General features: G+C 35.7%; 2 protein-coding genes across 2 annotated transcripts in view; one reads left to right on the top strand and one right to left on the bottom strand.

Annotated features, from left to right (window-relative positions):
- Positions 1-12,987, bottom strand: part of LOC127935466 (zinc finger and SCAN domain-containing protein 32) — a 69,532-nt gene that overhangs the window by 41,495 nt on the left and 15,050 nt on the right. The gene's annotated exons all lie outside the window — the stretch shown is intronic.
- The window catches only part of LOC127935483 (syntaxin-1B), a 44,150-nt gene that overhangs the window by 18,006 nt on the left and 13,157 nt on the right, over positions 1-12,987 (top strand). The window contains exons 2-3 of the mRNA XM_052533393.1: positions 4,554-4,628; positions 5,602-5,701. Of these exons, the coding sequence (XP_052389353.1) occupies positions 4,554-4,628; positions 5,602-5,701 (175 nt within the window). The remainder of the gene's footprint in view (positions 1-4,553; positions 4,629-5,601; positions 5,702-12,987) is intronic.

The following is a 12,987-nucleotide window of genomic DNA, read 5'->3' as shown; positions in this document are numbered from 1 at the left end:
TTGTTCACTATGTGTGTGCACTTGGATGGACTAAATGCAGAGCACAAATTCAGAGTATGCGTCACCATACTTGGCCACACGTCACTCACTCACTCACTGATTAAGCTTATTTAAAAAGAACTACATGGTATGTATGTTGGAGCAGGGCTGGGGTCCTCCAGGAACTGAGTTTGACACCCTTGCCCTAAAATTTATCACCTTCGAGCAGAGGATCCCTTCTTGTCACTCAAGAGCAAAAGATATGAAAGCAGATATGAATTGTTTTTTGCTGTCCCACTGTGACCCTTGTCTAACATCGTAGGAGATTTATTGTCTCCAAACTGTTCCCCCAGACCTTATCTGTGCTCTCCAGCTTTGTAGACACAGAATGTGTCTTCCAAAAAAAGGGCACCAACATTTGCAGAATCCTCCATCATCACCAATACCCTAACCCCACTGGTAGGAGGCTTCAGTGCTACAATTCAGCTCTGAAATCCACCAGGCCTCTGCTCCTTCCTGAAATCTGTTGCTATAGTACAGAAATGTTAAATTTTTTTTTGCAAAGGTCATTAGCGACTGATACTGCGGTACCGTAGATATAGAGTGCAGGGGACCAGCGGCAAAGCCACTCCCAGTGAAACCAGATGCTGAGGGGGCAGGGAGGGCAGGGATCGGAAAGGGAGCGGCCAGATAAGGAGAGAAGAAGGCGAGTAAACATTAGCACGGCTGATGAGACAACACAGCGGCCACTTTCTGCTACCATTTCATTGTGCTTTGACATGCAATACTCTTGTCATGGGGAACTAGAATCATGAATAAGGCATAGAATCAGGGGGCTTAAACAGAAATGGGTAGCTAAAATATTGAATCAATAAGCAATTGTCAGTAAGCTAAAAGCATTGGACATTTCATCTTTGCTTGTGGGGGGAAGGGACTTTATTGCCATTATCTGATGGAGGGTGAGTGAAAATAGCCTCTGCATGAATTAAATGACGTTTGTTGCAGATAGGCAGGCTGAAGCATCCGTCACTTGACTGGCAGACAGTTATGTCTAGCATAGCACTGCTGTAGAAATATTTACGATTATAAACATGCAGCTCAAGAAATAACCAGTAATCTATCACGTACATTTATTCCTGTGAATTTTTGTCAACCAAATTACCAGCAAAATAATAAATTTTGCCCGCCCACCTGATTTTATTTTATTCTGAATGGGCTTATTTAAATATGAAAATATTTTATATTATAGTTTTATTTATTTTTATTTAAGTCAGTTTATGTTGATCCTATAGCAGTATTTTATTTTTAATATTTTAGTATTACTGATATAGTCTATTATTAGAGTTTTGTTTATATTTAGAATTTTTATATTAATATATTTTCATATCATGTTTCTTAATGTAATCTTTATATAATAATGTTTAGATTTAAAATTGAAGTTAAATGTTTAATCATTTTGTTGTGTTTTGCCATTTTTAATAGTTTTGTTATATCTTTTTAATATTTTTATTATTTTAGGTTTTAGTTTTTAGTTAGTTTGCTATTTTTAACTTAAAGTTTTTAAATTATTATTTAAATATTTCATTCAATGTTTAGCAATTACATTTTGTTTTGGTTTTAGTTTTAGTTAACTATAATAACGCTGCCCTAGAGTTAATAACAAATATTAGTCACAATATTTGTCACTAAAGTAAAAATAAAAGTAACCCTAAAGAGCTTAGCGTTTTCATGTTATGTAAATCACGCTAAATATTTAAAGCCAACTAAATTTAAGCCACTTTAAGACATCTCCTTAATATGTAACTGTCACAGCCCTCCTAGTGGCAGTCGGAAGGAAGTTTAAGAATTCAAATTAAATTAAAGTTAAGTTAAAGGCGGCGTCTGAAAGTTGCGTTTGGTGATCAGTTTGAGTGTAAATGTATATTTCTGACTAACATTTTGCACTTTTAAATGTTATTTCTAGCGAAAAATCAGTATTATAGTAATTAAATATTTGTTTAGTTATCACCAAAACTATTTTGTTGTAGATCATTAAAACTGTTACACTGCCTCAGAAGCCTGTCCGAAATCAGTTTCATGAGGTGCATTCATGCAAAAGTGCTGCCTGCAAAGTCACTGCCTCATATGGCAGCGAGGCAGTGAAGTTTTCGGAAGCAGCCCTTGTTTAAGTTTGCATATCAACATAAGCATTTACCCATTATTGAACATAATCAAGTGTGATGGATTAATGATAAACACACTGTTACCAGGATAATCGACTGCCATTACTTTTGGAAAGAAATATTATGTCTAAGGCTACTGTGTTAAACAATAAAATAATTATTTTTTATTCTTTATTCATATTTGTCCGTTTCACAGACATATCAGGTGACTAAGATGACTTTAGACAAATATCATTGCCATTTTTACTTTGCACTTAGTTTTTAAATGGAATACATGACATCCGGTCGGACTGTTGCATATTTTTGACGAAGCTCCAACCAAATGGGATCCGGAAATGTTGCATTGACAGAGAATCCCAACTCCACACAACCTTCGTAAAACTCTCAAATACGAATGAACAACTTCCTGTCTGCAGTCTGGAATTTATCATAAGCATTGATTTAAAAAAAAAAAAAAAGCATTTGGGAAAACTGTTTCAAAACAGTCATCATTGAATTTGAATAGCTCCAATTACTTAAAGGTACAGGTTGTAGGACCTGCCACTAGAGGGCACACTATCAAAACAATTGCGTAGTTTGATGATGTTAAGAAGGAGTGTGCAATAATGGGATTTGTTGTCTTCTACCCAACTGCTGATGGCCATCAATCAGACGGAAAGATAAATCATGGATTTAACGCGAGTTCAACGATTTGCGAGAGTAGATTACAAACAAAGTCAATGGAAAGACGCGATCAGACTATAGATCAGATGCGTCATTGTGCGGGTCTAGAGAAGCGATGCCCCGTTTGGCATGTACGCCCCATAATACTAATCTTGTCTTTAGAAATCTGTGGTTTCTACATTAGTAAAGGCTGTAACAAAGGGTAACTAACGTCATTGACAGGCGACTGCACTGCCCCGCCCTGTGTCACTGTTTAGAATGGGAATTTTCTCATGATTTACAAGTAGTTGAAAACATTAGAGATATTGTTAGTAATTAGCTGGACAAAATATATAATATATAACACTAACCTAGTGGTTTTTGGATATTTTACTGCAAATATCTTACAAATTGTACCTTTAATCACAATCAACAGTATACATTTTTTTTCTTTTTTCTTTTTTTAGAAGCCCTGTCTTTTTCATCTGCTCTTTGTTTTATTCATAATCATCCATTTTACAGACATTAAAGGATGTCATTACACAGATATCATTGCCATTTTCACTTTGTGCTTAAAGTTTTGATTGGAATACATTTGAAGCAGGACGTTTTACATTCATTCAAAATGAAAAATTAACACATAAATCAGACAGTGCACCACCAATTTAGGACCTTCAGTTGTGGTCTTGATCAATAAAATCCTGAATCCTCTTAGTCTGAGACTGAGAATAGACAGAGTATAAATGTAGTGGAGACTGAGACCAGACCAAGACCTTCAAAAAATGATCTCAAGTCTAGCCTTGAGTACTACAACATCACGGCTGAATATTAATCAGTGTGTTCCAGTAAACAAGATTCCAGCTCATTCTCCTAACTGTCACTATAAATTATGTTTTCTCTCTGGAAATAGCCATTTCATTGAACGGGAAGCAGTTTGCTTGAAATGAAGAGCTATTAGTTCCCAGAAAGAGTGCAGAGGTTGGGAGGCGGGATGGTCTTTATGACCACACACACAGGAGAACTCCCTATTCTGCTCAACGTGGATTGGCCGTACAGCTAATCCGAGATGGCCCTCCAGCTATCCCCAATTCTCATACCAATATGTGAACGCAATCAAACCATCTTTTAAATTTGACACTGTGCGCTCATCTGAAAACATGTGATTTGCATTAGTTTATTAGGCTGCCCAACATTATCCTTTAGGAGTAATGGAGTAAGAAGCAGTCTGGAATCTGGATGTGTTGAATACGGTTGCTCTTTTAAAGCCCAATTGCTGAGGAACAGCATGATGGCGTATTGATATCAAATGTTTTTGGGCCATTATCAGTGTTCTTGGGTGAGATATTGAGTGATGCCACCAAAAACAGCAGCAAAGAATAACAATAAATCAGCACGGTTTAAGAAAATTTTATTAATACGTTTTGGTTGTTTTTTTTTGCAGTTTTTTTATGTTGCATATTACTTTCTCTTTAAAATGAATGACTTATGTTGTTGTATTTCTCATTTGGAAGTCACTCTGGCATAAAAAATCAGCTAAACGAATCCATGTAAATGTAAATTATTTAATGGTAATATATTCAAACGCATAATGCTTTCCTATTTACATACCATTTACTGTATATGTATGTTGTGCAACATTTCTGATTTTATTAGTGCTCTCTGTGCTCATCCAACATTCTAAAAAAACATTTTCCATATACTTGAAATAATTTCTTTTCTTTCATTGAGATTATCAAGACATTAAAGTGGTGTATTTGTTTTTTGTCACAGGCTAAGGACAGTGACGATGATGAGGAAGTCGTTCATGTCGACCGAGACCACTTTATGGATGAATTTTTCGAACAGGTAAAATTCCTCTCAAGGCAAATATCATAATTTGTAAAATATCATAATAGTATTTATGCCAATGTAGATTATTTGTTTTGTTCAAAAATTTCTTCATGTCAACTTGAGTGCTGCTGCCACTAAAGCATGGGAGAGACAAACCATTTATTAAAATATGATAACTTTTCCAATTCGCCTTAAAAAATTTAACACACTAAGAGGCTTTTAAATTTTGAACAGGTTTTTAGAACACTATATTCACACAGAAACATTAGCTTTGAAAAAATGTGTTCAAAATATTAAATGTTTGGTATCCTCTGACTGGATGGACTCATAGTCAGAAACAAAAAAATAAAAAAGTCTGCGCCCATCAAATACTGAGTATGATATTCTGTGAAATCAGTCAACTCTGAAAGCAGACTAGCTCTGACATTTTAACAACTAGCGTTGACTCGTTTAGACTGCAAATTATGGCAAAAATCTGTTTAAAAAATTATGTATTTTAGTCTTTACATAGGCAAACTAAAATGGTGATAATATCATTTGTAATGCAAAGTATTTGTAATTGTAATTGTTAAGAAATAATAAATGAGAAGCCTCTCGTTAAAATGATGAAGGTATGATTTACCAGCATGATATTTATTCATTTTAAAGCATACTGTAATGCACTTTAGTTTCTGCATGTTTACTTACTAAAATTAAAATCAAATAGGTTTCTTCAGCTAACATTTCATGTGACAAGATTTAATATGTTATCTGTAATATAGGATACAAAACTATTATTAAAATGTCAAAAATTTTCATAGCTGATTTAAAAAAATATTATAAATATAAATTATTATTAAAAAAGAAATATTATTTGTATTATTTATTATTTTCTTATCACAGAGCATGACAATGTGCAAGTAGACAGTGATTTAGATTTGGTCCTTTGTTGTATCATTTGCAAAAGCCACTGTATTGTTGCAGAATTTAACGCATGTTCTCCTAACAGGTGGAGGAGATCCGTGGCTGTATTGAAAAGCTGTCAGAAGATGTAGAACAGGTCAAGAAGCAGCACAGTGCCATCCTAGCAGCACCCAACCCTGATGAAAGTGAGTCCCACTCATCAGCACACAGTCTCAGCGTATACACTGTGTGATCTACGAAAAAGCATTTAGTGGAGTTTAAAGATGAACATTCTTCCTAGAAGGTAGTTCCTTTTAAAGAACTAAAGTACTGTATGTGACACTTCATTAGTGAGACGGTCAGTCATGGAATAAAAAAAAAATATATGCAAATTTGACGTTTTACCTCCCACATATCAATCTATTTGCGCAGACAAATACACCACATGGACACATGTTTGTGAATGCATATCTACTGTATATCTCAGGGCAAGATGACAAATTTTTACATTAGCAATCACCTCCACCCACATCTTCAACATTAACAGTAATGCATCGGATATATTTGCCATGTCTATTATACTGCTCGCCCTTAAAGGAATAGTTCTCTCAAAGATGAATAATTTACTCACCTTCTATACATAAAAGTAACATAAAAATGACTTGTGTGCTATATTTAAAATCTTTTGCATGAGAAACAGATGAAAACCTAAGTTATGGATAAATTCAGTCACATAGACTATTTTTTATGTGCAGAAGGGGAGTAAATGATGACAGAATTTTCATTTTTTCAGTGAATTATGCTTTTAAAAGAATAGTTGACCCAAAAATGAACATTTGCTGAAGATGTACTCACCCTCAGGCCATCCACGCTGTAGATGAGTTTGTTTCTTTATTGAGAAGTGCGGGGAAATTTAACATTACATCACTTGCTCACCAGTGGATCCTCTGCAGTGAATGGGTGCCGTCAGAATGAGCGTCCAAACAGCTGATAAAAACATCACAATAATCCACAAGTTATCCACATCACTCCAGTCCATCAATTAATGTCTTGTGAAGTGAGAAGCTGCGTGTTTGTAAGAAACAAATCCATCATTAAGGTATTTTAACTTTTAAATGCTGCTTCTTGCCAAAATATGAGCCAATAATTCATAAAAAACACTTCCTCCAGTGAAAAAGTCCATCCCCTGTTGTCATCTCACATCAAAATACACCAAAATATTTGTTTAGAACAGTTTTCACTTGTAAATGGTGATTGATCTTTGCATATTTCTCTCCTTGATTCAGACGAGATTACTTTTTTTACTGGAGGAATCATTATTATGGTGGAAATGATGGTTTGAGGTTAAAAATGTCTTGATGGATTTATTTATTTTTACAAACATGAAGCTTTTCGCTGCATTTCAATGTTAATTGATGGACTGGAGTGATGTGGATTACTTGTGGATTATTGTGTGGTTTTTAATCAGCTGTTTGGACTCTCATTCTGACGGCACCCATTCACTGCAGAGGATCCATTGGTGAACAATTGATGTAATGCAAAATTTCTCAAAATTTATTCTGATTAAGAAACAATCACATCTACATTTTTTTTGTGGGGGGGGGGGGGGGGGGGGTCAACTATTCCTTTAACACATGTACAACCCCTAAATATATGAGCAAGTTATGCATGCATTCTCCGTCACAATGCAGGAAAAAGTTGCAAGGATTGAAATGAACTTTTGGAAAGCACCAGCTCCTTGACTTATATGATATATACTTGATATATGAGCTCATTGGTGAGCCTATATAAGACTTTCAATAATACCTTGCATTTGCGCCACCCACTCTACAAAAGAGGCACAGCCACCACATCGCTCCAAGTGTTTGTTAGACCCAGCCCACACACCTCATAGTGCACCAGCCCACACTGCATCTATAGAGGCTTTTTCTTCAGTTCTGAGTCCTCAAATGTTGCTAAAAAATCCTGCACACCTCATCTTTCCCCAGCAACAGTCTTCAGTTACGGCAAATGTGTCAGAGTCATTCCAGTATTGTCTGACTAATGTGTGAGGTCATTCTGACAGCAACTCTTTAGTAAATGTGCATGTGTCATGCAGTAAGTCAACTGTCAAATCAGTGAAATTACAAACAGTATAACTTATGACAAAAAACTCTTAGAAGAAAGGGATCATTGGGGTTCTATATAGAACCATAGGGTTCTTTACTCAACTCCAAAGAACCTTTTATGGTAAAAAGGTTCTATAATGACAAGAAAGAACCCTTTTGGCACAAAGGGTTCATATTTTGAATTTTGTGATCATTCACATGCATTCATAAATGCATTTGAATACACCGAATAATGCAGTGAAAGAACACACTCAAAATGCACAAGTGCACTAGTATGACTTCATCGTGTAACTTTACATTAGCCTAGATGCGTGCACTTTTTAGGCACGATTTGTTTCGTTTTTTAATATACTTGATACTGTTAAAAGGCACATCATTAAAACAAAAAATACAAGTTCACATTTCACACCTAAACAAGCGTGGAAAACGTAATTAGAACTAGCTACTAAATTAGTTAAAAATGCCTATCCATATACAGCTATTATTTGCGAACCACAAACTGACTCAAATGATTTGCGAACCCGCTTTGAACTCCCGAACTGATTCAAATGATTCGCGATCCCCAAATTGACTCAAATGATTCGCGATCCCGCTACGAACTCCCGAACTGATTCAAATGATTCGCGATCCCCAAATTGACTCAAATGATTTGCGATCCTGCTTTGAACTCCCGAACTGACTCAAATGATTCGCGAACCCGCTACGAACTCCCGAACTGATTCAAATGATTCGCGATCCCCAAATTGACTCAAATGATTCGCGATCCCGCTTTGAACTCCCGAACTGATTCAAATGATTCGTGATCCCCAAACTTAACTCAAATGATTTGCGATCCCACTACGAACTCCCGAACTGACTCAAATGATTTGCGATCCCGCTCCAACTCCCAAACTGGAGTCAGAGGACTCAAATGATTCGCGATCCCGCTACGAACTCCCGAACTGCTTTAAATGATTCGCGATCCCCAAATTGACTCAAATGATTCGCGATCCTGCTACGAACTCCCAACTTATTCAAATGATTCGCGATCCCGCTTTGAACTCCCGAACTGACTCAAATGATTTGCGATCCCGCTACGAACTCCCGAACTGACTCAAATGAATAGCGATCCCAATACACATAATGCTATAAAAGTGTGCAAATAGAGAGAAATTAACAGCAGATGTTCATGTTAACAACTTCTTTAACTTGAGCAAATGCTGCTAATACATACATTTGTTAATAAAGTAAATAAAACGAAAACATGAATGTTTTAATGCTACTGAATAAAAATAAACGATCCACTCGAAAGTCTCTGCTCATCTTGACAGGACCTGGATCAGTGAGTTGCGTCTCGGGCCGATGACGTCACTTCCAGGGAGGCATGTTGTATACGCCCCCGTCCATTGACTCCACCCCCACGTCAAAACAGTTCCACAAAGAGAGACGTGCAGAAAAGTAAAGCGCAAAGGGAAAATGGTATCGCAAGCTCAAACTAAACTGACACACAAAATAAAAGCAGCATTGCAAATAAATTAATGGATATGACCATGGAAAATATTTATTGCAAAATCATTGCTTTCGCGCTGTTTCATTTGTTTTGCAATTCTTAATTTTTGTTTGCAAAAAGCAAATGTATTTTCCTCAATACTTTAAATAAAAAGTTTTAAATTTGTTTTTGTTTTATTGTTTTTGTATATTTTAAACAAGGTAAACCTTTTTGATTTATTAAAATAAAAAAAGTCACATACATGGATTTTTCTGGGCTAAGCCCCGGATCTCCACTCACCCTAGAACCACCCCTGGTGGTGTGTAATGGAGAAATGCTTTTGTCCAATCTGTTACTTGAATAGATGCTGAAATATTGCATACAAATGGTTATTAAACAGCAAATAGATACGTGGTGTGCATTTTAGATGTCTTTTATCACACTTAGTTGCTTTTTAGCTAAATCAGCCTATGAACTGTGGTTAAAACTAAATGCAAATGAAAGTCATTCTTTTTGCAATTCCTTTTTGTGCCGTAAATGCTGTTAATACACCAGTGTGCCTTCTGAGCTGCCTGCATGGCTTAGTTTAAAAAATCCACAGCCTACGAATGACTCAGCTGCTATAGATGAATCTTTAATAAATGATGTCTCTAGTTGTGTCTGACAGTTTTGGTTCAGTTTCATACATTTGACTGCATGTGATTCGCTTTGGTTTCTGTTGAGTTGTTGCATGCATGTACTGTATAAGAACATTATTTTCTGCCCCCCCCTCTTTTCTTTTGCTTTCCTCCCTGTCTGTTTTTCTTTTGCTTTCCTCACCATGCTGCATGAAGGATGAAGGGAACCTATGGAAGTTGAGTGTCTGTCTCGATATCTGTGTCAGTGTGAACCAGAAACCCGAGGAGAAGTGGAGAACATATTAAATAAAGTAATCCTTAAAGGAATAGCACAACCAAAATGAGAATGTCATCATTTACTCACCCTCATGTCGCCCCAAGACACTTTTTCATATTCTTAAAAAATAATATTAATTAATGATTGCTGTGATTAGTAATCAAATCTTAAAATTATTAGAGTGTTTGTGCTTGACGTAAAATTATTAGTTAACTTATATAAAGATATTAAAGTTGTCTCAACAAATATGGATGCTGATTTATTCTCTTATGCTCCGAAAATTACAAAATGAATGGAGTATATTTTGTTATATTTTTGTACTTTTTTGGTTTTATAAATCACAATCTATAATCTTTTTATGGAAAATGATGGCCCAGACATTCTTCTTAAGATCAGAATTATACACAGCTAAATGACATGGGAGTAAATAAATGGGAATATAAATATATATTTTAATTTATTGCTTTAAATATCTTACAGTAGTTGTTCTCCTTGTATTATTCTCCTTCAGCTCCAGTCTGTGTTGTGTGTGTTTTTGTTGTGTATTGAGCTTGTGATGTTATACATAGATACTGCATAAAATGTACAGCACAGAAGCATTCAATATTTATTGCCAAGGCCAGTTTCTCTTTTTTACAGCAGAAGGCTTTTAATTCAGTCACAAGAACACACAAAAAAGGGAAAGACAGACACTACACTGTCATTTTACATTTATCTGATATATCTTACTCTAAATACAATGACAGGAATCTAATCTCAGTTGCTGTAAAGTTCATGGGTCACCCCTATACTTGAGATCAAGCTAAATTTTGTGGTTGCTGCTTAGATCCTTAACCAAGACTGCAATACCATCCCCCTCGCCCTCAAGTGATCCAGTGTTATTGTGATCTCACTAACATTTCTGGGTCAATGCTTCTCGACGCTAATCCACAACATCTATGTTAGCAGCTCAAGTTCTCCGTTAAAATACCACCGCTGCATAACCAAAGCATTTTATATTATCCTTAAACTGAAGTCACCTTGTTTTTACATTCTTGTTCAAGCGCTACTGTACAAAACTAAACGTTGTGCAATGTTTGTGAAAAAGCCAGATTTCAGCTGCAGATGTGACCTTGAGCAGAAATCGTAACCTCTGTGACTAACAGTTACCGCGTTGTCCTAGTTCATTAATGCATTTCACCCAATCAGCTTAAATGACTAAATTAGCCATCAGAATTATAGTGCACTGCCCTTAATCGTTCTCCATGTTAGCCTGCAGGTGAGTGACGTTAGCAAGTAAAGATGAGCTGTGCATCTGGTTGGTTAGCATTTCTATAATGCCAGTCCTCTGGGTTTGAGAACTTTTTGCGGTCTAGATGGTTTGTGTTGTATGATCAGTTTTCTGAAGCAAACATAAAAGTATTGCTATGAATGCTTATTTATTTGTTAGAATGTTGTACTAAATGTATTTTGCAGTAGGTGGTGGCAAAAATAAAAAAAAATCCTACAGAGATGATAATCTTTAGTAGACATCAACAAACACCATATGCTACACAGAATTTCAGGTTCATGTAGTTCGTTTACCTACAATAAATCTAGTAAATTTACATTAAACACTAGTTGATAAAATATTATAAAAATTATGGCTATTAGTAAATCAAGACATAATCCGTAGATCTTAATTTCAGGATTCTTTGAATTTGTGAAAAGTGTTTAATAAGGCGGCACGCAGATTTTGTAGAAATACTACACATCATATGCTTCTGTAACAGGTCTGCTTCTCTTCAGCAAATGTGTGGCAACTGCAAAAATTGCATTCAAGAGGAATTAAAGTGCTGGTTAGATGTCATGTTAAACAGTGAAACATCCTCGTCAGTCAAATCGATCTCTCCACCACATGAGCAAAAAAAAAAAACAGCTGACATGAAATGATGGTTTGTTTTCATAGAGCAGGAAAGAGCAGGACCGCATTTAGCTGTCTGTAAGCACAACAATAGTGTTGCGGTGTGCAAATATTCTGATGCAAACTCAGTGACAGGAGATACATTACACTTTTGTTGAATCGATGGAGAGGGGAACTAGAATGGCATATTAACAGACACCAGTGACTAAACAGATCATTGTTTTACACAACAGCATTGCCGTTTAAGCCCTTAGCAACATCATTTTGTTTGTCAAAATGAAAAAAAGAATTGACATTTATCAATCATTTTAAGTACTTAATTTATTTTTTCCTTTATTTTGAAAGTCTGTAATTCTCTAGAAAAGGAAATATAGTTTTCAATGCAAATTTTCAGACTTCTGTAAAAGCTCAAAAAGGCCATTTTCATGTACAAATATATATATATATATATTCATATGTAATTGCATAGGCAATTTTAACCATTTGGGACTCATAAAAACGGTAAGTAAAGGAGTTAAGGACACACAATTAAAAAGATCAAAGCTATTATTATCCATCTTTCAAAAGCTAAAAAAGCAGTCATCCTTGGTGACAGAAAAGTTCCCCTAATTGAGGATTTGCCCGTATATACTATGAAATGACAAATCAAAGTGATTAATTCCTCTGCACAATGTATAGACATATGATATATCACTCCTCTCCCACCCACCACACACATCCATCCCTCTGAGAGTGATCAGCGGGGGTCACAATATTGATGGCCAGAAAGAGGCGCCAAGAGATTAATAGTGTGGGGCTTGTATAAATCCCTCAGCCCGGCTTATTAAAGCCAATTTTGTGATAATATGTTGCTCATATGTAATGCTTAACACATAGCTCAATTAACAAAACATATTGAAATACTACATTTGAGACTAAAATATCTCATTGTGCATATATATATTACAGCAAATATTTCAGTATGAATTTGTAAGTGCATTATTCCTCTTAACAAACACACAAATACTCCCCAGTGAAGTGATACTGGCATTAACATTCGTAGTGGAAGAAATGTCACGGTCATCAGACTGTCATGGCTGGAGAAATGAGAGAAAGTAGCGAGGGATTGGATTAGTCAGAGGAGAGGAGAGTGTGTAGGTG

Source organism: Carassius gibelio, chromosome A19 (genome assembly GCF_023724105.1).
Source record: "Carassius gibelio isolate Cgi1373 ecotype wild population from Czech Republic chromosome A19, carGib1.2-hapl.c, whole genome shotgun sequence".
In the NCBI taxonomy this organism is placed as follows: Eukaryota; Metazoa; Chordata; class Actinopteri; order Cypriniformes; family Cyprinidae; genus Carassius; species Carassius gibelio.
Note: the sequence above shows the minus strand (reverse complement) of the source record. Positions and strands in the feature narration are given on the sequence as shown.